General features: G+C 45.9%; 1 protein-coding gene across 1 annotated transcript in view; it reads left to right on the forward strand.

The window, feature by feature from the left end:
• The first annotated feature begins 11,549 nt into the window (after positions 1-11,549).
• The window catches only part of rnf213b (ring finger protein 213b), an 86,575-nt gene continuing 74,757 nt past the window's right edge, over positions 11,550-23,367 (forward strand). Inside the window, 8 exon segments of the mRNA XM_034194411.1 lie at positions 11,550-12,279; positions 12,359-12,514; positions 13,662-13,834; positions 13,924-14,213; positions 18,431-18,681; positions 19,546-19,752; positions 19,834-20,047; positions 20,141-20,196. Coding sequence (XP_034050302.1) covers positions 11,771-12,279; positions 12,359-12,514; positions 13,662-13,834; positions 13,924-14,213; positions 18,431-18,681; positions 19,546-19,752; positions 19,834-20,047; positions 20,141-20,196 — 1,856 coding nt within the window. The 5' untranslated portion in view covers positions 11,550-11,770.

The raw sequence follows: 23,367 nt of genomic DNA on the forward strand, positions 1-23,367 counted from the left end.
TGTTATTATAAAAACAGAAGCTATCAGTGGTGGCGCCAAGGGGGAGCTTAAGCTCCCCCCAATAGTGAGCCAAGGCCCCCCTAAACCCCCCCCAATAATTATGCCAATAATGTGAGTAGCAACTGACATATTTGTGGATCTCAACTGCAGTTTTGCACTGAGAATGTCTCAGTATTGCGTAACCGAGCAAAGTGATGAATGTGTGTGTTCGGTGATCCACCAATGCTGAATCACTTTTCACAAACAGAATTTTCAGTTTTGCAAATAAACATTTATTTGTAAAAACCCACACACAAGTTAGAAATCAGAAATTTGTGTTTGTGGATCACAAAGCACGTGTACAAATCAAAGGATATTTGTAAATCACCCTCTGTGCATTTGCAAGTATTAATGAGACAAATTTAACTCCATACTCCAAAATTTAGGTTTCCTAAATATTTATTACGGCCACTCTTAAAACTTCACTTATCTTTATAATTTTATTACTGGTAAATTTTAGAATTGATTTAGATGAGATATACTTATTATCTCACAGGAATATATCACAATTATCTGGGAACTACTTTTCGCGCAGGAATTCCTTAAGCACATTGGCCGCAACTGCGCATTAACACAAAATATACAGAAGCTGTATATCGTTGTTCGGCCAAAACCTCTGTGTTAAATTGGCAATAAAGGTTGATTCCATGCATTGTCTTGAGCACCATTTCAATGAATTCAGTTTGTATACCTATGTGCAAGTTTACTGAACTTGCAATCATTCTAAGTGATGTGTGTGTGCATTGATACCACATTTTAGAGGCGCACAGGTGACTAAAACATATACCTTGGTATTTATAAAGCAATTTACTATATATTGTTCATTTCAATTACATTTTGTGGAGCCCCTCCAACTTTTACCCCAGCCCCCCCTCAGCCTCCCCAACAAAACTTTCCTGGCGCCGCCACTGGAAGCTATGATGTAATATGTTTTAGGTTTCTATCTAAAGTTCACCCAAACTTACATACTATTGATATTTATTAAAAAACCCATAAAGTGAAGAACCATTAAAAATCTACACCATGTAAAATAAAAGTGTAAATCACTAAAGCAGGCTAACTATAGCCAGATGAGCTACCGTTAATAGGGTCGCTTCACCCTACAATAACGGTATTAACAACAAATACATATAACAACAAATGTAAACAAAAGTGTGTATTAACGTTAGCTTCCCAAACAATACAGAACCGACTATGTTGTTAGCTATGACAAACAGTGCTGCAGCCAGCTCAATAAGCTATCGTTAGCTAACTCATTATCGTTAACTAATTGTACCCCACTTCTCCATTTTTATCACTAATATCCATCCATCCATCCATTTTCTTCCGCTTTATCCGGAGTCAGGTCGCGGGGGCAGCAGCTCAAGCAAAGCCGCCCAGACCTCCCAATCCACACACACCTCCCCCAGCTCCTCCGGGGGAACACCAAGGCGTTCCCAAGCCAGCCGAGAGATGTAATCCTTCCAGCGTGTCCTGGGTCTTCCCCGGGGCCTCCTCCCAATGGGACGTGCCCGGAACACCTCTCCAGGGGGAGAGTCCAGGGGGCATCCGGGGGGGCATCCGGAAAAGATGCCCGAGCCACCTCAACTGACTCCTTTCGACGTGGAGAAGCAGCGGCTCGACTCGACAAGCTCCTCCCGAGTGACCGAGCTCCTCACCCTATCTCTAAGGGAGCGCCCAGCCACCCTGCGGAGGAAACTCATCTCGGTCGCTTGTACCCGCGATCTCGTTCTTGCGGTCATGAGCCAAATCTCATGACCATAGGTGAGGATCGGAACATAGATCGATCGGTAAATCGAGAGCTTTGCCCCCTACTCAGCTCTCTCTTCACCACGACCGTCCGATACAGCGACCGCATCACTGCAGACGCTGCACCGATCCGTCTATCGCTCTCACGCGCCATCCGTCCCTCACTTGTGAATAAGACCCCGAGATACTTAAACTCCTCCACTTGAGGCAAGGACACTCCACCAACCTGAAGAGGGCAAAGCACCTTTTTCCGGTCGAGAACCATGGCCTCGGATTTGGAGGTGCTGATTTTCATCCCGGACATCTCACACTCGGCTGCAAACCGCCCCAGTGCACGCTGAAGGTCCTGATTTGACGAAGCCAACAGAACCACATCATCCGCAAACAGCAGAGACGAGATTCTGTGGTTCCCAAACCAGACCCCCTCTACACCCTGGCTGCACCTAGAAATTCTGTCCATAAAAATAATGAACAGAACCGGTGACAAAGGGCAGCCCTGGCGGAGGCCAACGTGCACTGGAAACAGGTTTGACTTACTACCGGCAATGCGAACCAAGCTCCTGCTGCGGTCGTACAGGGACCGGATAGCCCTTAGCAAAGGACCCCGGACCCGGTACTCCCGGAGCACTCCCCACAGGGTGCCCCGAGGGACACGGTCGAACGCCTTCTCCAGATCCACAAAACACATGTGGACTGGTTGGACGAACTCCCATGAACCCTCGAGCACCCAATGGAGCGTGTAGAGCTGGTCCAGTGTGCTGCGACCAGGACGAAAACCACACTGCTCCTCCTGAATCCGAGCTTCGACCATCGGTCGAATTCTCCTCTCCAGTACTCTGGAACAGACCTTACCGGGGAGGCTGAGGAGTGTGATCCCCCTATAGTTGGAACATACCCTCCGGTCCCCCTTCTTAAACAGAGGGACCACCACCCCGGTCTGCCAATCCAGAGGCACTGTCCCCGATCGCCACGCGATGTTGCAGAGGCGTGTCAGCCAAGACAGTCACACAACATCCAGAGACTTAAGGTACTCAGGACGGATTTCATCCACCCCAGGAGCCTTGCCACCGAGGAGCTTTCCAACCACCTCTGTGACTTCGGCCTGGGTAATGGATGAGTCCGCCTCCGGGTCCCCAGTCTCTGCCTCCTCTTCGGAAGACGTGACGATGGGATTGAGGAGATCCTCGAAGTACTCCTTCCACCGCCCAACAACATCCCCAGTCAGAGTCAACAGCTCCCCACCCGCACCGTAAACAGTGCTGGTGGAGAGCTGCTTCCGCCTCCTGAGGCGTCGGACAGTTTGCCAGAATCTCTTCGAGGCCGACCGATAGTCCTCCTCCATAGCCTCCCCGAACTCCTCCCAGACCCGAGTTTTTGTCTCTGCGACTGCACGGGCTGCGACACGCTTGGCCTGCCGGTACCTGTCAGCTGCCTCTGAGGTCCCACCTACCAACAAAGATAGGTAGGACTCCTTCTTCAGCTTGACGGCATCCCTTACTTCTGGTGTCCACCACCGGGTTCGGGGATTGCAGCCGCAACAGGCACCAGAGACCTTGTGATCACAGCTATGAGCGGCCGCATCAGCAATGGAGGTGGAGAACATGGTCCACTCGGACTCCATGTCTCCAACCTCCCCCGGGATCTGGGAGAAGCTCTCCCAGAGGTGGGAGTTGAAGACCTCCCTGACAGAGGGTTCCGCCAGTCGTTCCCAGCAGACCCTCATGATATGTTTGGGCCTGCCAGGTATGACCGGCTTCCTCCCCTCCCAGCGGATCCAACTCACCACCAGGTGGTGATCGGTCTGCCCCTGTCTTTACTCGAGTGTCCGAGACACGTGGCCGAAGGTCAGATGATACGACTACAAAGTCGATCATCGACCTCCGGCTCAGGGTGTCCTGGTGCCACGTGCACTTATGGACACCCTTGTGCTCGAACATGGTGTTCGTGATGGACAAACTGTGACTAGCACAGAAGTCCAACAACTGAACACCACTCGGGTTCAGATCGGGGAGGCCGTGCTTCCTGATCACCCCCCTCCAGGTCTCACTGTCGCCGCCCACGTGGGCATTGAAATCCCCCAGGAGAACAATGGAGTCCCCAGTCGGAGCGCTATCTAGTACCCCTACCAGGGACTCCAGGAAGGTCGGGTACTCTGCACTGCTGCTCGGCCCGTAGGCCGAGACAACGGTAAGAGACCTGTCCCCGACCCAAAGGCGTAGGGACGCGACCCTATCGTTCACCGGAGTGAACTCCAACACATGGCGACTGAGCTGGGGAGCAATAAGCAATGCAACCCCAGCTCTCCGCCTCTCCCCGTGGGCAACGCCAGAAAAATGAAGCGTCCAGCCCCTCTCCAGGAGTTGGGTACCAGAGCCCATGCTGTGCGTGGAGGTGAGCCCGACTATCTCTAGTTGGTATCTCTCAACCTCCCGCACAAGCTCAGGCTCCTTGCCCCCCAGCGAGGTGACATTCCACGTCCCAACAGCCAGGGGCTGTGAGCATGGACCGGGCTGCCGGGCCACCCACCCTCGACTGCCACCCAATCCTCTCTGCACCCGACCCCCATGGCCCCCTCTGCAGGTGGTGAACCCTCAGGAGGGTATCACTAATATAATAATATTAAAAAAAGATAACAGGAAAAAGGACATTTGTATGTATTCACAACCATAAAGCGTGTTGAAATGTATAAGGAGACAAGCTATATATATATATATATATATATATATATATATATATATATATATATATATATATATATATATATATATATATATATATATATATATATATATATATATATATATATATATATATATATCTGTGTGTGTGTGTGTGTGTGTGTGTGTGTGTGTGTGTGTGTGTGTGTACAATGACAATAAAGTCTCTTCATTGCATCTGCAGAGAGAATTTAGAACAGGGGTGCCCATATTCTTTCACATGAATTGCCAAAAATTAAAACAGGTCATGGGCCATGGACCAAAAATCAATTTTAATGTTAAGCAAAATATCCAAGATGGCGCAATGCACTCAAAAACAGTCATATTTCTGTATACATCTAATATGTTTGGCATGTTTCTCTTTTATTTTACAAGTATAAAAATTAGCACGAAATCAGCACTTATAAATCTGACATTTTCTGACTCTGACATCAGAACGAGCGTGGGGAGGGGGTGTATGTCACACAGAAACAATATTATTATAAATCATCTATATTGGAAATTTGTACATTTCTTTTTTGTGTGGTTGGTGGGTGACTGGCAGGCTCATCCGTCCAGGGCAGACCCAACTGACTCCGAGGGCGGGCACGGCACCCTAAGGCCCGCCCACGCCGCCAGGCCTGCCCAAACACAGACATGACAGTGGTAAGGAAAAACTCCCTTTTGTAACCAGATAATACCTCTGAAGTGATTTGCAAGACATCTTATGGAGATGTTAGCTTGCTAACTGGCGATAAAGCAACATCACTGTGAAAGATGTTGGAACTTCCGCTTTAGTTCCTTTAAGAAGTCAAGCAATGTCAGATTGTGCACAGTAACACCTAGTAACCACAAAGTGGCCACGCCCATCAAGCGACAAACGGCAACTGCTTGTTGCCTTCGTTGTCCAGTGACCTCACAACTCAAGAAGCTCTTCCTAGGCGTGTCTCGGCCGAAGATCCAGCAATTAAAAACATCACTGCAGTGACAGTTGAATCTCTCAACGGGTTTGACACAATCACAGCAAACAGATACACTCTTGATGGCTAACAGCAGCATCTCTTCATCTTAATCCAGGATGATTGCAAACCCAGATGCCCCGACTCCTCACTACTCTTCCAGTGCTGGAATCAAGACATCCATCAGTTCTCTGGAGATCACAGCATTGTCTACAAAGTCAAATGTTGCCCCGTGTGGCGCCCCCATATGCTGAGTGTTAATGAACACCAGTGTGTGCGCGTCCTCTCCATTGGCATTGCATGGAGGAATGAGGAATGTGGAGGCACACATTTGTGGAACGTTCCACAAATATGAGTCAGAGTAACATTTGGTGCATGCCGACAAAATGCTCTGATACGACGCCTGACATCACAAACAACTCCAAGCTTTATCTTCTGTCCCTGAGACAAACTGTTAACGTCAGTGTACAAGGAAAGGCTCAAAGAGCCTGTCACAGCAGAATAATGACTGTACGACAACTTGAACAGCGCTTCCTGAACCGTCGTATGGAGCCGACAAAGCAGCAGTGCACCAAATACTGGCACCAACTACGTCGCACCGTTTTACACCAGTGAACAAGCTTTGTGGAGTAGTAAGAAGAGCACTTAACCATCAACAGTTTGATCCTCCAGAATACCGCAGCGAGAGAGAATGTTAAATCCTGGCCTTCAGGCCCCGTAAAAACCACGACTGAGAGTAGAACGTGAGAGATCAAGCTGAAGGATTAAGTCTCATTTAGTTTTCAAAGAGCATGCACTGGTGGAGGAAACAAGGAAGAAGGCAGATAAACACAAATCTCGCTATGCTGCTGTCAAAGAGAATATGCTTCTATAAACCAAAAAAAAACCAGTATAGATAGCACATCGCCCTTCTGGAATTAGAGGGTTGACGTGGACAGCTCTTAGCATTCTGCAGACAGAAGCATTTCGGTCGTCTTAAGCTAAGGTCACATCTAAAAATCTAACAACACTGATTTTGTAAACAGATAACACCTCTGAAGGGATTCGCAAAACATCTTACGGATGTTAGCTTGCACGCCCATGGGAATACCCATTAAGCACCAAAGCAAACGGTTTTTCGTTGTTGTTTGTTGCTAATGTGATTGTAGCATTAGTTCTTCTTCATCAATTCAGACAGGGTAAGGAGTTCCCGGTGTCACAGACCGAACGGTCCCCCCTGCTTCCACTGTGCATGTGTCATTTCGGAGCTCTGGGCTTGAGTCTCTTCACTCAAAGCGATCAAATGGATTAATTGGATTATTAACCATCAGATGACAAGGTAAAACCTCTTAAATCATTCTAAAGTCAGTTTTAAGCAGAAACGAGGCGACCCTTTGAAATTACCGACACGCCGTGAATGCATCAGCTAGCAGCCCGTGTAGCTGCGGTGCTCTGATGGCTTCCTCCGTCTTTTATGATGAAATAATGCTGAATTTATGTGGAAATGATTGTTGTGCAAAAGCTTCAGATATCTGTTGCTGAGACAGATGATGACTGGAGTGCAGTTTGAAGCAGAAACAAGGTGAGAATCAGTGAACCGCGGCTAATTGCGCATACACAGGGAAGGCAGAGCAGACTGATTTTTACGGGGGACCTTTCGGTCTGTGACACCGGACCTCAATGTCAACTCAGTTCACAGACATTTTGACCGTAGCATTTTGGTTCCTATGGGCTGCGGAGCCACGTCACTTCCGGAGAAGTGGCCAATCCGAAAGGCGAGAATTCGTACTTCCGCGACTGACCGTCTGATGAAAACACGCTCTGGCTGCTTTGATTATCTATTGAAATCAGGTGGTTTTGATTTGTCTCTAACTTGCTTGCTTCTAACAGCCAGCTGATAGCGCTCATTGCCTGGAGCAATGAGATTTATACACCAAGCTGAGCAGAAACGAACCATGTACATTAAATTGACTTTATTGATGAGTCTGACCCCTTTGCAAAGTGACCAAATTATATGTATTTGTATTGAGGTGGGCAATGTTTTCATTGGCCAAAAATGGCCACCATAGTATGCCCGGTGTAAAGTCTGCGCCAACCCACAGATTAGCTACTAACTGTTTTTTAGTAAATCCACCCAGGGGCATGTTACAAACCCAACGCATCATCAAAAGGTCACACCCCTATGCCACCATGCGAGATATCCCACTTTACACAGACATTAGTTTGGCTTAGAGGTGGGCGATACCAGGAATTTTGGTATTGATCCGATACCAAGTAAATACAGGCCCAGTATCGCCGATATTGATACCGATACTTTTTCATATTTAAGCTTCATAGATCCAAAGGATCCCAAAGACCCAGGATAGAATTTCGCCAAACATTGTACATGAAAACAAAATACTTTATTATCACAATCAACATTTTTGTTTAAAAAAATATCACTCAACACAACTTAAAACAAAATCTCCTCACATAGAGGGCTGACTCAAGGAGAGCCCTGAGTGGGCGGGCCAGGCTGAGCCTACCTGCATGGCTGTTGGCTGGCACCACTGAGCCACGTGACGGCGCAACAACAAAAGACCAGAGGGGGGAGGGTGCGCTGCTCCCTGTTGTGTGACACAGCGCGGCGCTGCTCTTACAGACAGAGAGTAGATTTTGATGAATCTGCGTGCGCAGCAGTCAGTGCGTGCGGGAGAGAAAAAAAGCTTGAGTATCGATCTTTTTACATGAGGATCGTTCAATATCAATACCAGCGTTGGTATCGATATTACTGATATTAGGATCAATCCGCCCACCTCTAGTTTGGCTCTGGGACAACATTCACTAGCGGTGGAACAATGAAGACCACATTGCATGCTTCTACGTTTTACGTTTCTCAGAGGCAGCAAATCTCCTGCCTTAAACAGGCTTTGTAAAAGGGCCTATAGATAGACAGACAGACATATCTATATTCTGGGCGTCACATAAGACCAGTATTGTCAGCCTGCTGCATGAAAACATTCATATTTGTATAATCTAAACAATCTGACAAAAACACAGGTGAAATTATAACTTCTATGGCGTAGGTAATTAATTTGTTACTATTATAAATGAACCGTAGTTACTATTTTAAAATAGCAGACCAACGAAGGGAGGGCAGTTGTCACCTGCATAAATGTTAATCGAAAGTGAAAAAAGACGAGGTGTCAGTGAACGCCGCACCGAGATTCTGCTTTGATTCGAGCAGAAATGAAACTGAAAGTTTTGGGGACGATCACAAAAACACTCGCCAAAATTAAACCGAAAAATCCATAACGTGTATCATATCTGAGTTGATATTAGCGTGAATCATGTTTTATTAGTTAGATTTGTAGTTTCCTGAAATGAATTTGAGAGACAAACAATGTGTGATTCCGTCAGCGGAAAAACGTGAACGGAGGTGCTGAATTTGTCGACACTCCCTAACCTGATGGAGGAGGAGGAGGAGGACACTGAACGACAACAAACACTTTTAAACATTTCACCATTTCTTAAATGATGGTCGGTGCGTGAACGAAGAAGTCAAGAAGGTAGGCACACTTTCCCAATAAAAATGGCCATAATTAACGTGAAGTCCTGAGCACGGTATTGAATTTATTTATGATAGATTGATACAGCTCCAGTAAAGGTAACGTCCTGCTCCACTGTTATACAGAATTAAAGTGAATAGTGTGGCTTCGTGATGGTTTAAGTTTCTGTTAAAGCATGTACTTTGTCCAGCGTTGTAAAAATGATTATGAAAATTATGCGTGTCTAAACTTAAGAATTACCGGAAAGTGGGCTAGGTCATTTTTGCCAAATTTATGAAATCGTTATTTTATTTTACTTTTTAATTGCTCTTTATTTTGTCACAACAAGCTGTAAAATACAATATATTATATATACATCAACGTTTTATTTTGTGTGTGTGTGTTTTTTAATTTCTTTTTTTTTCTTTTTTTTTTAAAGAGGGCACTTGTGCTCCGCTTGTTGTTCCGTAACTGTGCTGAAGTATTGTGGGGGCGCTGTTTCACAGTTTTTGATTCAGATGCCGTCTACTGGCTCTTATGTTATTACTCCTTTATTCAGTGCAATCTATTGTTAGCACGTTTACTGTTCAAACAAGTATCTTACAGTTTGGAGATGTAAAGAAGGTAAAACAGGATTTTCTATCCACATTTTATATTCACCAGAATACCAAGGACTCTCCTCTGGAAGAGTCCCACGAGATGGACAAGGGAGCTGAAAATGTCCAGAGCACCTGTGGATTGCAGGTGGATGCCAAGAATACAGAGGATGTCCAAGCCAAAAGACAAAGGGGAAGACATAAGGTACAAATGTAGTCCAGGTGGTGAAACCCTGTTATATTTTTCTGTGAAAGTGAACAGTAGTCAGTCTACAATAAGGGACAACTACATGTAAAGCTTACAAAACTAACTTGTTTAATAGCAGTATGGTTATAATAATTCAACAAAAAAAGGTTTATTGTATTTACTATTTCATAATGTATTCATTTTGTCAATTACTACAGTTTTATACTTGAAAATTTGCCTATTCTGTAAAGTTATTTACATTTCTATGGTATTTTAGTTCTTTTCATAACTACAGCTGCCAGTAATTTTCTGTAGAAACAACAGAAATATTTAAATTTTTATGACATTTAATACTGATTCTTCTTATACAACTATATTCTTGGGCTAGACTAGACTAGACAAGGTCTACGTATTATCACATATGGAAATGTATTTCCAAGATGTCTGTCAGTCTGTGACAACTCCTCCTAAAATGTTTGGGGGATTTCTATAAAACTAACTGGTAACACAACATAAAAAGATGTGCATCAAAGGAAATAATTCTGGTTCAACATATTCCAAGGGGAGATAATCACCCTGTGCATCAGCAAAGGGGCAAACAGGCTGTTGTTTGCACTGTTCTTGATCATTCAAAAATGGCTGGATGGGTTTTCTTCAAACTTGGGGGAAATATTGCTTGGATAAATACCGAGAGGTGAATACATTTTGGAGTAGTTTGATCAAAGATCAAGGAAAACATGAGTGTATGAATGACCTTTGTTGTTTTCGTTTTTTCAGATGCATTATTTATCATTTACATGTGCAAACATTGACCAGGGTTTCATCACAAATTATTTACTATTACAGATTTATAATACATGCTGAACAATTAGTATGGCAGAGTGTGTATGTGTGTGTGTGTGTGAGTGTGTGTGTGTGTGTGTGTGTGTGTGTGTGTGCGGGGGGTATTTTTGTAAGCTAGATCACAGATCTCTAGTTTTTGCACTGCAGACATCTAATCCTAACTGATAAGCTGTGATATGTATTTCAGGCAAATGTTCAGGATGATTCCAGCAAGAAAGTTCAAGAAAAACAGAAGAAGAAAAGGAAACGTCAAAGAAGACAAAAGAATGTCTCAAAATTTAAAGGAGATGCAAATATCCAAAGTCAGACATCAGACAAAGAGAAGATGGAGGTTGTAGAGACTCCAAACTGCCAAATTCAGCAAACGCAACCTGTCAAGTCCCAGGCTGAAGTCAGTGATAAGGTAGAAAACAGCGGAACAGAACAAGAAAATGCTACGACAGTGGTGCAAATAGAATGTGAAAATGCTACGACAGTGGTGCAAACAGAATGCGAAAAACCTACGATGGCGGTGCAAACAGAATACGAAAAAGCTATGACAGCGGCGCAAACAGAACAGGGAAATGCTACGACAGTGGGGCAAACAGAATACGAAAAAGCTGCGACAGCGGGGCAAACAGAATACGAAAAAGCTACGACAGCGGTGCAAACAGAATGCCAAAATGCTACGAAAGTGGTGCAAACAGAATACCAAAAAGCTATGACAGTAGCTCAAACAGAACTGGGAAAAGCTATGACAGCAGGGAAAACAGAAGGCGAAAAAGCTATGACAGTGGTACAAACAGAACATGGAAAAGCTACGACAGCGGGGAAAACAGAATGCGAAAAAGCTCAGACAGCGGGGAAAACAGAACGCGAAAAAGCTACGACAGTGGTGCAAACAGAACATGGAAAAGCTACGACAGCTGGGAAAACAGAATGTGAAAAAGCTCCGACAGCGGGGCAAACAGAACATGAAAAAGTTACGACAGTGGTGCAAACAGAACATGGAAAAGCTGCGACAGCTGGGAAAACAGAATGCGAAAAAGCTCAGACAGCGGGGAAAACAGAATGCAAAAAAGCTACGACAGTGGTGCAAACAGAACACGAAAAAGTTACGACAGTGGTGCAAACAGAACATGGAAAAGCTGCGACAGCTGGGAAAACAGAATGTGAAAAAGCTCCGACAGCGGGGCAAACAGAATGCGAAAAAGCTATGACAGTGGCGCAGAGAGAACACAAAAAAGCTGTGACAGTGGTGCAAGCTCAGACTCAAACAAAAAAACGCAAAGTCAACAATAAAGTCACGCAAACGCCAATCGTTTTTCAGCGCAACCATGAAACACAGACTGAAAGCGTAGACTTTGTTCTGCCAAGTCAAGAAGACACCACTGAAAAAACTCAGCCTGTCCAAACTCGACTTCATGAAGACATTAACACCAACCCCACGGAGAAACACCCTGATCTCACTGTTAGGTCACAGCTGCAAGAAGAAAAGACGGTTCAGACTCAGGTAAAACTGAACAGTGACGCAGACAATAAAACTAAAGATTGCACCACAGAGAACACAACACAAGAGACGTTTTCCAAATGTACGGTTGACCCGCAAAAAGGAAAAGGTGTCAACCTAAAATCCTATGCCACAGCAGTGTCTGCAGAGGGGAAGAGTCACAAACAGCACAATCTGGAAAAAACAGACAACAATGCCACAACATCTCAAAGACGGTAAACTTCATACCCCAAATCTTTGTAACCGTGTCAGTATAATAAGAAAAGTAACATTGGGTTTGTTCACCATCCACAGTGATCGAAGTCCAGTGAGACCTCCACCTGGTGACCCCACATTCACCTTTCACATCTACGCCGTGCTGGATAAAAAGTTTCGATTCAACCAGGAACACGACACGCTAATGTTGTTTCATGAAGCAGGACATATCCTGCTGAAAATTACATATTTTGTGTAAGTGTCAATAAAGCTTATCTGAGAACTCCCTGGGTACCCGGGTAGAGTCGGGGTTACATACTGACATGTTAAAGCTGTACGGCCTTTCAAATTTCACAAAACTGACTAAATGTAGTTTCTACTAAAATCCAAGCAGTATAATTTTATTTTTTTTGGGGGGGGGGGACATGTTGCAAAATTACAGTTAATTTTAATGAAGAGAACATATTTACTTGGGGGGGGGGCATTCCATAGCAAATATGTTCTTTTCCCTTTAAGGCCATCTACATGAGGAAGCATGTGTGTGTACGTGTGAGGTTCTGAGATTACCTTTGACCTTCCGTGATGTGTGTTCTTGGGATCTGCATGCTAACATCTGTAATACATCTCGTAAATCCCTTCAGAGGTGTTATCTGGTTCCAGAAACAGTGTTTTTATATTTAAAAGTGTTTATTTCTCGCTAATTTTTACAAAATATATGAGAAAGAGATTTATACAGGAAAAGGCTGTTTCTCCACGTTTCCGTTATTTTTTGGTTAATTTTGTTTGAGCGAGCAGCCAGCTGATGTCATGCTCCATTTCTTTACTCCCATTGGCTGTCGCTTGTGCTTCCCAGCATCACCCGCGCAAGTTGGTGAAAGAAGCCCCCATGCGCTCTGATGTGAATATCAAATGTAGTTGATGGCGTCTGATCACTTGAATTTTTTCACTTCAGGAGAAGAATTTTTTTATTTTTTCCAGACAACACAAAATTTTGATCATATTGGCCATATCATACTATGAATCCCTTATTTAAATGCTGTTAAATTTTTAGTGGTGCCATAGAAAATTCATTTTATGACTTAAATCTTTAAAAAAAAACGCAGAGGCTGTACAGCTTTAAGTAAAATTCAGTTTCATTATTCAGCTGAAGCGGCACTTGGCTTGAAAGGTTTCCTGCGAACATCACATTTCCTGTATAATAAATTACACAACGTGTCTTTGTACTTCTTAGCACATCATCGTTCCCATTATTTACAAGTGCTTCTTGTTAATAATGGGAACGGCTTGTCCTCTGTAGGCCTTTATCCACCCAGGAGGTAACAAACTGAAGCAAAAACATTTCTGACATCTCTTTTTCAGCCTCAGCAAAGTGATTAGTGTAACACATTTGTTTTATATTTAGTGGTCTACAACAGGGTGGTTATTTGGTTGAAGCAACATTTTCAGTTGCGGAACAGCAGCTGAGCAGAGGAGTGCAGTTGCCCTACAAGTACGGCATAAAACAACGACACAGAGATATTTTTGAGACGGCTGCCAGGAGAAGGATTTGGATTCCTGTGGAAACAAATGTTAAAGGTGAATGTGCAGCAACATTTAAGTCTTCATACCCTTGTAGGTACATAAGTGTTACATTATCTCATCTTTATCCCTTTTGTTTGGTCTAGACTTGCATCTTTATGAAGGCTTCATTGGTCGTGCCGACACCGGTTCCATCAACTGGTTTCAAATGAGGATTTCTGCCATTGGCTGGAGGAAAACAAAGGGAGTGGAGATTTGTGAAGCTTGGCAAGCCTCAGCCAGCACGCTGCTCAACAGAATCTTCCAGAAATGGTCTCCACACAACAAAGAGAACACTGCAAGGTTGTGTGAGAAACTGATGAACGTCATGGCTAGCCTTGGTTCTGCACATCAAAGGGTCAATTTCCCAGATGGATCACAACCCCCCATTGTCAAGGTTAGTGCAGAAACAAGTCTGTACCGGCATGGATAAGAAGGTATATTCAGGTATTGCTACTATATGTATCTTAACGCAGACTTCATGAAATAATGTATCTGCAGATGAGGTCTTCATCCATAACAGCCAATATGATCCTGAAATGGATGAGATATTTACCTCCACAAAGGAGTTAATGTTTTCAGTGCTGTGTGTCTGACTGTTAGCAGGATTATGCAAAACCTGCTCAACCAATTTTCATGAAACTTGGTGGAAGAGTGGAGTGTAGACCAAGGAAGAAGCCATTAATGTTTGGAGAAGATTTGATTAAGGGGGCGGAACCAGAAATATATAAAGTATATCTATACTTTTCACTTGCTTTAGCATTGCGAGATGGAGCAGTTTTCAACATTTCCATGAATTTTTCAAAAGATAATGCATAGACCCTTTATGGGGGGATTATGTATATGTAGAGTGCTAATATCAAAGAACAGATGAGATTTGGTGTGGATCCAGATACATATCTAATACCCAAATTACCCAAATCTGCACCAAATCTCACCTGTGATTAGATGTTAGTGCTCTGCATACACATTATTTTCATCAAGATTTGTGCATTATCCATCCATCCAACCATCCATCCATTTTCTTCCGCTTTATCCGGAGTCGGGTTGCGGGGGCAGCAGCTCAAGCAAAGCCGCCCAGACCTCCCGATCCACACACACACCTCCTCCAGCTCCTCCGGGGGAACCCCAAGGCATTCCCAAGCCAGCCGAGAGATGTAATCCCTCCAGCGTGTCCTGGGTCTTCCCCGGGGCCTCCTCCCAGTGGGACGTGCCCGGAACACCTCTCCAGCGAGGCGTCCAGGGGGCAACCGGAAAAGATGCCCAAGCCACCTCAACTGACTCCTTTCGACGTGGAGGAGCAGCGGCTCGACTCCAAACTCCTCCCGAGTGACCGAGCTCCTCACCCTATCTCTAAGGGAGCGCCCAGCCACCCTGCGGAGGAAACTCATCTCGGCCGCTTGTACTCGCGATCTCGTTCTTTCGGTCATGAGCCAAATCTCATGACCATAGGTGAGGATCGGAACGTAGATCGATCGATAAATCGAGAGCTTTGCCCCCCTACTCAGCTCTCTCTTCACCACGACGGTCCGATACAGCGACCGCATCACTGCAGATGCTGCACTGATCCGTCTATCGATCTCACGCTCCATCCGTCCCTCACTCGTGAACAAGACCCCGAGATACTTAAACTCCTCCACTTGAGGCAAGGACACTCCACCGACCTGAAGAGGGCAAAGCACCTTTTTCCGGTCGAGAACCATTGCCTCGGATTTGGAGGTGCTGATTTTCATCCCGAACGCTTCACACTCGGCTGCAAACCGCCCCAGTGCACGCTGAAGGTCCTGATTTGACGAAGCCAACAGAACCACATCGTCCGCAAACAGCAGAGACGAGATTCTGTGGTTCCCAAACCAGACCCCCTATACACCCTGGCTGCACCTAGAAATTCTGTCCATAAAAATAATGAACAGAACCGGTGACAAAGGGCAGCCCTGGCGGAGGCCAACGTGCACTGGAAACAGGTTTGACTTACTACCGGCAATGCGAACCAAGCTCCTGCTGCGGTCGTACAGGGACCGGATAGCCCTTAGCAAAGGACCCCGGACCCCGTACTCCCAGAGCACTCCCCACAGGGTGCGCCGAGGGACACGGTCGAATGCCTTCTCCAGATCCACAAAACACATGTGGACTGGTTGGGCAAACTCCCATGAACCCTCGAGCACCCGATGGAGCTGGTCCAGTGTGCCGCGACCAGGACGAAAACCACACTGCTCCTCCTGAATCCGAGGTTCAACCATCGGTCGAATTCTCCTCTCTAGTACTCTGGAATAGACCTTACCGGGGAGGCTGAGGAGTGTGATCCCCCTATAGTTGGAACACACCCTCCGGTCCCCCTTCTTAAAGAGAGGGACCACCACCCCGGTCTGCCAATCCAGAGGCACTGTCCCCGATCGCCACGCAATGTTGCAGAGGCATGTCAGCCAAGACAGCCCCACAACATCCAGAGACTTAAGGTACTCAGGACGGATTTCATCCATCCCAGGAGCCTTGCCACCGAGGAACTTTCTAACCACCTCGGTGACTTCGGCCTGGGTAATGGATGAGTCCGCCTCCGAGTCCCCAGTCTCTACTTCCTCTTCGGAAGATGTGACGATGGGATTAAGGAGATCCTCGAAGTACTCCTTCCACCGCCCGACAACATCCCCAGTCAGGGTCAACAGCTCCCCACCCACACCGTAAACAGTGCTGGTGGAGAGCTGCTTCCGCCTCCTGAGGCGTCGGACGGTTTGCCAGAATCTCTTCGAGGCCGACCGATAGTCCTCCTCCATAGCCTCCCCGAACTCCTCCCAGACCCGAGTTTTTGCCTCTGCGACCGCACGGGCTGCGGCACGCTTGGCCTGCCGGTACCTATCAGCTGCCTCTAGGGTCCCACCTACCAACAAAGATAAGTAGGACTCCTTCTTCAGCTTGATGGCATCCCTTACTTCCGGTGTCCACCACCGGGTTCGGTGATTGCCGCCGCGACAGGCACCAGAGACCTTGCAACCACAGCTACGAGCAGCCGCATCGACAATGGAGGTGGAGAACATGGTCCACTCGGACTCTATGTCTCCAACCTCCCCCGGGATCTGGGAGAAGCTCTCCCGGAGGTGGGCGTTGAAGACCTCGCTGACAGAGGGTTCCACCAGTCGTTCCCAGCAGACCCTCACGATACGTTTGGGCCTGCCAGGTCTTACCGGTTTCCTACCCTCCCAGCGGATCCAACTCACCACCAGGTGGTGATCAGTCGACAGCTCTGCCCCTCTCTTCACTCGAGTGTCCGAGACACATGGCCGAAGGTCAGATGATAGGACTACAAAGTCGATCATCGACCTCCGGCTCAGGGTGTCTTGGTGCCACGTGCACTTATGGACACCCTGGTGCTCGAACATGGTGTTCGTGATGGACAAAATGTGACTAGCACAGAAGTCCAACAACTGAACACCACTCGCGTTCAGATCAGGGAGGCCGTGCTTCCCGATCACCCCCCTCCAGGTCTCACTGTCGCCGCCCACATGGGCGTTGAAATCCCCCAGGAGAACAATGGAGTCCCCAGTCGGAGCGCTATCTAGTACCCCTCCCAGGGACTCCAGGAAGGTCTGGTACTCTGCACTGCTGCTCGGCCCGTAAGCCGAGACGACGGTGAGAGACCTGTCCCCGATCCGAAGGTGTAGGGACGCGACCCTCTCGTTCACCGGAGTGAACTCCAACACTTGGCGACTGAGCTGGGGAGCAATAAGCAATGCGACCCCAGCTCTCCGCCTCTCCCCGTGGGCGACGCCAGAAAAATGAAGTGTCCAGCCCCTCTCCAGGAGTTGTGTACCAGAGCCCAAGCTGTGCGTGGAGGTGAGCTCGACTATCTCTAGTCGGTATCTCTCAACCTCCCGCACAAGCTCAGGCTCCTTCCCCCCCAGCGACGTGACATTCCACGTCCCAACAGCCAGGGGCTGTGAGCATGGACCGGGCCGCCAGGCCACCCACCCTCGACCGCCACCCAATCCTCTCTGCACCCGACCCCCATGGCCCCCTCTGCTGTTGGTGAACCCACAGGAAGGCGGGCCCATGTCACTCTTTCGGGCTGAGCCCGGCCGGACCCCATGGGCTAAGGCCCAACCACCAGGCGCTCGCGCGCGAGCCCCAACCCCAGGCCTGGCTCCAGGGTGGGACCCCGGCTCCGCCATACCGGGCGACGTCACGGTCCTTGATCTTTTACTGGTCATGGAGGTTCTGAACTGCCCTTAGTCTGACCCGTCACCTAGGACCTGTTTGCCTTGGGAGACCCTACAGGGAGCACAAAGCCCCCGACAACATAGCTCTTAGGATCATCCAGGTACACAAACTCCCCCACCGCGATAAGATGGCAGCTAGAGAGGGAGTTGTGCATTATCAATTGAGAAATTCACAAATATGTTTTAAAAAAATGCCCTTTGTTTTCAACTTAAAATGCATTGAATGAGTTTCTGTTTCTCATAAATTAAAAACAGACCAAATTTCAAAGGGTCCTGACAATTGTTTGACCTGAAATAGACAAGATTATAATTACAGGGTACATTACACTAGCGTGAAATGTTTTGAACATTTTGAATTGTGAGAAATATTGTTTGTTTGTTTGCTTGTTTGTTTGTTTCGCAGGTTTCTGAGCTGATTTCAGAGAATTTGTTGCACATACTGAGACAAGAGTCAAAGGGGAAAATTCCAGGCAGCCAGAGGAAGACCAGTCCTCTTCTTCTGGGTCTGTCTGTTTTTCTGGTGTCCAGGAATTGCATCATCAACCTTGGACTCAGAGGTTTGGCTGAGCTTTGTCGTCTGGTGTCTTCAGAGACCGCAGCAGACACAAATAGCCTGAACGACAGCTTGAACGACGCTATCGCGCATCCACAACAGTGAGTTCATCAAAAGACTGAAAACCAGAAAACACATATTTCCTCCATTCAGTTCAGTTTATTTATAGAGCACCAAATCATACATTAGCTCAGAAATCTGTACCTGAGCCAGGCTTAAACCTTATCCACATTGTAACAACTTCCCCATTGAGTTGACTTTAAACTGCTGGTGGCTGGAGTCACCAGCATTATCTACTTGGAGGCACGTTGGACCGGCATTGTAACATGTGTGACATTTCGTAATGATATGGTGATAATTCGTCTTGATTTTGTCAGGTTGCCAGGTCTTGATGAGGTTGCGGAAGTGTTAGTTTTGAATTTGCCTAAAGGCACATGGAGATTGGAATTATAATAATCACCCCCCGACCCCCTAAAAAATTCTTCTACTTCTTCAGTTCTTGATGGATTTTCCTTCTGATGGTTTTGTTTGCTTCATCGAATCTTTGCTGAGTTTTTGAAAATGACAAATTTTATCGAAAATACGGCCTTTTGGGGAAAGAAAAGTCAGAAATTCACCACAAACAGGGCATGTTCCTGGATTGTGTGGTTCCTTAAAAAAAAAGAAAGAAAATCACCAAAATAAGACACCACTTAAGAAAATTTCAACATTGTCACAAAGATTTTGGAGGAGAAGCTCAACCAACAGCAAAAACGTTCACAACAGTTCACAACTTATGGTGAAGAATTTTACTGTTGGTGTGTCAGAATTTTCTTCAGATGCATAATGTGGGAAAAGAGTTTGGAGAAACCGGGTGAGCTTTTCATTAGTGACGCTCCGGTATTTTCTTTTTTTGGTCTGCTGATTTGTATCTTCAGCAGAATCTCATTTTTTCCTGTTCATGTTTGTGTGTTTCTTCTGTTCAGTGCCGTGATGGGTCTGATGAACCTTTGCGCCCAAGAGAGGGTGTCGGAGCTCGTCCTGCTCGTTCCTCTGCTCCTCAGACTCAGACAGACAGGTGCTGATGCATCAAGAGTGGGTCCAGCAGTTGAGGAACAGAACTGGTCCGGACTCGAGGGCGTCGAGTTTATCAAGTTCAGAGAGAACATACGAGTCCACCCTGACAAAAGGAAGTGAGTCTGTCTCAAAGCCACGTGAACTCTCTTTTCCTGACGTGGTAACGTGCGTGAGAATGACGTTCCCGTTTTCCGTAGGATTGTGCTGAGTTTAATTGAGACGCACTCATCTACATCTCCAGAGATGCCTCAGGTTCTGGTCAGCTGGTCATCTCTGGTGGCATTTGAGGATCTTCCTAAATTCTCAGAATTGACTTCGATTCCTGCAGAACACCTTATCCAGAGTCTTTTATACAGGCTGAGAAAATGTGTACAAAGGATAAATAAAAACGGAGCACAGGACGATGTGAAGGTGAAACAAAACCCCCACATAGACGTTTTATTGAAAGCTTTTTTTAATAAAATAACTGACTGTGGTTTTGTTTTTAATCCTTTCTGCATGCAGAATGCTCAAAACGCATTGGCCCATACGCTGCTGAAGGTGGAAAAGGAGAAGGAAAGGTACCGTATTCACATCAGCTGTGACCCCCTCCCACCCACCCATCCAAAAAAAGTGAAGGCGTGTAATTAAATTAAGGAACAGAGCAACAGAGCAAATTTCAATTCCATTCATGTGGACTCATTCAGATATGGCACTTGCACAAGTAATCCACACAGATATTTTACTTGAAAGTTGAATTTTGTGAAGTCTAGCATGTGTGTTTTTTGTGTAACGTCCAAATTGACGCAGTCGTCAGTTTTATTTCCGCTAAATTTAAGAAATGTGGAACTCCACCTCCACTGTAGAGCAGAAAGACTTGGCTGAACCTTCAAACGAACTCCAGCCCCAACCTTAACTCAAACTCAGCCTTTCTCGAACAGTGGTCTGCAGACCGCCGGTCACCCGTGAGTGACCCCTAGTGGCCTATTGCTTTCTGAAACTGTTTAACACTCTGGGGCCGACGCTGTTGTGTACAGTGGCTAAGACCAACCTCTACTAAATTATAAATAACTTTGATATGAGATAGAAACTTACTGATATGAGATAGAAACTTACTTTTTTTTTTGCTGAAAAGTTAACTCCGCGGACTTTCGAGCCAGCCATCGGCCATCTTTGTACTCCTCATAGAAGCTGTGTGACGTGTGCAATGTGAGTGTCCAATCGAAAGTGGTTCATCGTGACATGGTTTTCCAAAAATCCAATCGTAGGGCAGATTTACCTCACGTGAAAAGCCAAAGATCGTTTTTAGGAGTGATATGTTACATGTTACTACACTCAACAAAAATATAAATGCAACACTTTTGGTTTTGCTCCCATTTTGTATGAGATGAACTCAAAGATCTAAAACTTTTTCCACATACACAATATCACCATTTCCCTCAAATATTGTTCACAAACCAGTCTAAATCTGTGATAGTGAGCACTTCTCCTTTGCTGAGATAATCCATCCCACCTCACAGGTGTGCCATATCAAGATGCTGATTAGAGACCATGATTAGTGCACAGGTGTGCCTTAGACTGCCCACAATAAAAGGCCATTCTGAAAGGTGCAGTTTTATCACACAGCACAATGCCACAGATGTCGCAAGATTTGAGGGAGTGTGCAATTGGCATGCTGACAGCAGGAATGTCAACCAGAGCTGTTGCTCGTGTATTGAATGTTCATTTCTCTACCATAAGCCGTCTCCAAAGGCGTTTCAGAGAATTTGGCAGTACATCCAACCAGCCTCACAACCGCAGACCACGTGTAACCACACCAGCCCAGGACCTCCACATCCAGCATGTTCACCTCCAAGATCGTCTGAGACCAGCCACTCGGACAGCTGCTAAAACAATCGGTTTGCATAACCAAAGAATTTCTGCACAAACTGTCAGAAACCGTCTCAGGGAAGCTCATCTGCATGCTCGTCGTCCTCATCGGGGTCTCGACCTGACTCCAGTTCGTCGTTGTAACCGACTTGAGTGGGCAAATGCTCACATTCGCTGGCGTTTGGCACGTTGGAGAGGTGTTCTCTTCACGGATGAATCCCGGTTCACACTGTTCAGGGCAGATGTCAGACAGCGTGTGTGGCGTCGTGTGGGTGAGCGGTTTTCTGATGTCAATGTTGTGGATCGAGTGGCCCATGGTGGCAGTGGGGTTATGGTATGGGCAGGCGTCTGTTATGGACGAAGAACACAGGTGTATTTTATTGATGGCATTTTGAATGCACAGAGATACCGTGACGAGATCCTGAGGCCCATTGTTGTGCCATACATCCAAGAACATCACCTCATGTTGCAGCAGGATAATGCACGGCCCCATGTTGCAAGGATCTGTACACAATTCTTGGAAGCTGAAAATGTCCCAGTTCTTGCATGGCCGGCATACTCATCGCACATGTCACCCATTGAGCATGTTTGGGATACTCTGGACCGGCGTATACGACAGCGTGTACCAGTTCCTGCCAATATCCAGCAACTTCGCACAGCCATTGAAGAGGAGTGGACCAACATTCCACAGGCCACAATTGACAACCTGATCAACTCTATGCGAAGGAGATGTATTGCACTGCATGAGGCAAATGGTGGTCACACCAGATACTGACTGGTATCCCCCCCCCCAATAAAACAAAACTGCACCTTTCAGAGTGGCCTTTTATTGTGGACAGTCTAAGGCACACCTGTGCACTAATCATGGTGTCTAATCAGCATCTTGATATGGCACACCTGTGAGGTGGGATGGATTATCTCAGCAAAGGAGAAGTGCTCACTATCACAGATTTAGACTGGTTTGTGAACAGTATTTGAGGGAAATGGTGATATTGTGTATGTGGAAAAGTTTTAGATCTTTGAGTTCATCTCATACAAAATGGGAGCAAAACCAAAAGTGGTGCATTTATATTTTTGTTGAGTAGTTGGCCCGTTTGAATAGCCCCCTGGGTGCTCCAATGAGTACATACTATTAGTACATACTCAGTGCACCCTGCGCCATTACGCAAAGCGATCAGTGAAAGCAGGAGCAGACGGAGAGCCTCTGATGACAATCTCACGTGCTCAAACAAAGAGTGTGTAACTATCAGGATTACTCCACTAGTTTGCATGTGAATGTTACTGGATAACTCTGTTGCTTTCTCTGCATAAAGCACTGTTTACCATATCAAAATAACAAAATGCATAGACCATTTTGTATATATCGTTCAAAATGTGCATTTGTGTTTATTGTTTGAACCTTTTTGTTGTACAGCCTTTCACACAAGACCTCAAATTACCTTTATAAAGTGTCAAAACAGTTGTTTATTATAGTTTGCTGTGTGTTTTGAATAAATGTATGTGGAAAATTATTTTTCGCTTTATTTTTTCCTTGCTTATTTTTGATTGTAAACCTTTATTACACTTATAAAAGCACAATAGGTGCTAATTAGAGCTATTGTTTAGTCACTAGCCTATAGCAGTCAGCCTTTCGGTAGGTGGGGTCTGGTTAGGTTAAAAAACTCCAGCTTTTGTTGGCTTCTTGTTTATTCTTCTCTACAAGAGTCAAGACAGAAGTCAGACTACCAGAGAAAGAATTTTAGCTGAGGAAGCTTCTGTGATTTGAAGCGAAATGTCCTCACGTCAAGCAACCCAGTCCAGTCGAAGATTCAAGCTTCTCTACTACACCTATAAAACACAACAAAAACATATATATTCTGAAAGCACAGGTTGTCCTGAAAAAA

The sequence above is a fragment of the Thalassophryne amazonica genome, chromosome 18 (assembly GCF_902500255.1).
Source record: "Thalassophryne amazonica chromosome 18, fThaAma1.1, whole genome shotgun sequence".
Classification (NCBI taxonomy): domain Eukaryota; kingdom Metazoa; phylum Chordata; class Actinopteri; order Batrachoidiformes; family Batrachoididae; genus Thalassophryne; species Thalassophryne amazonica.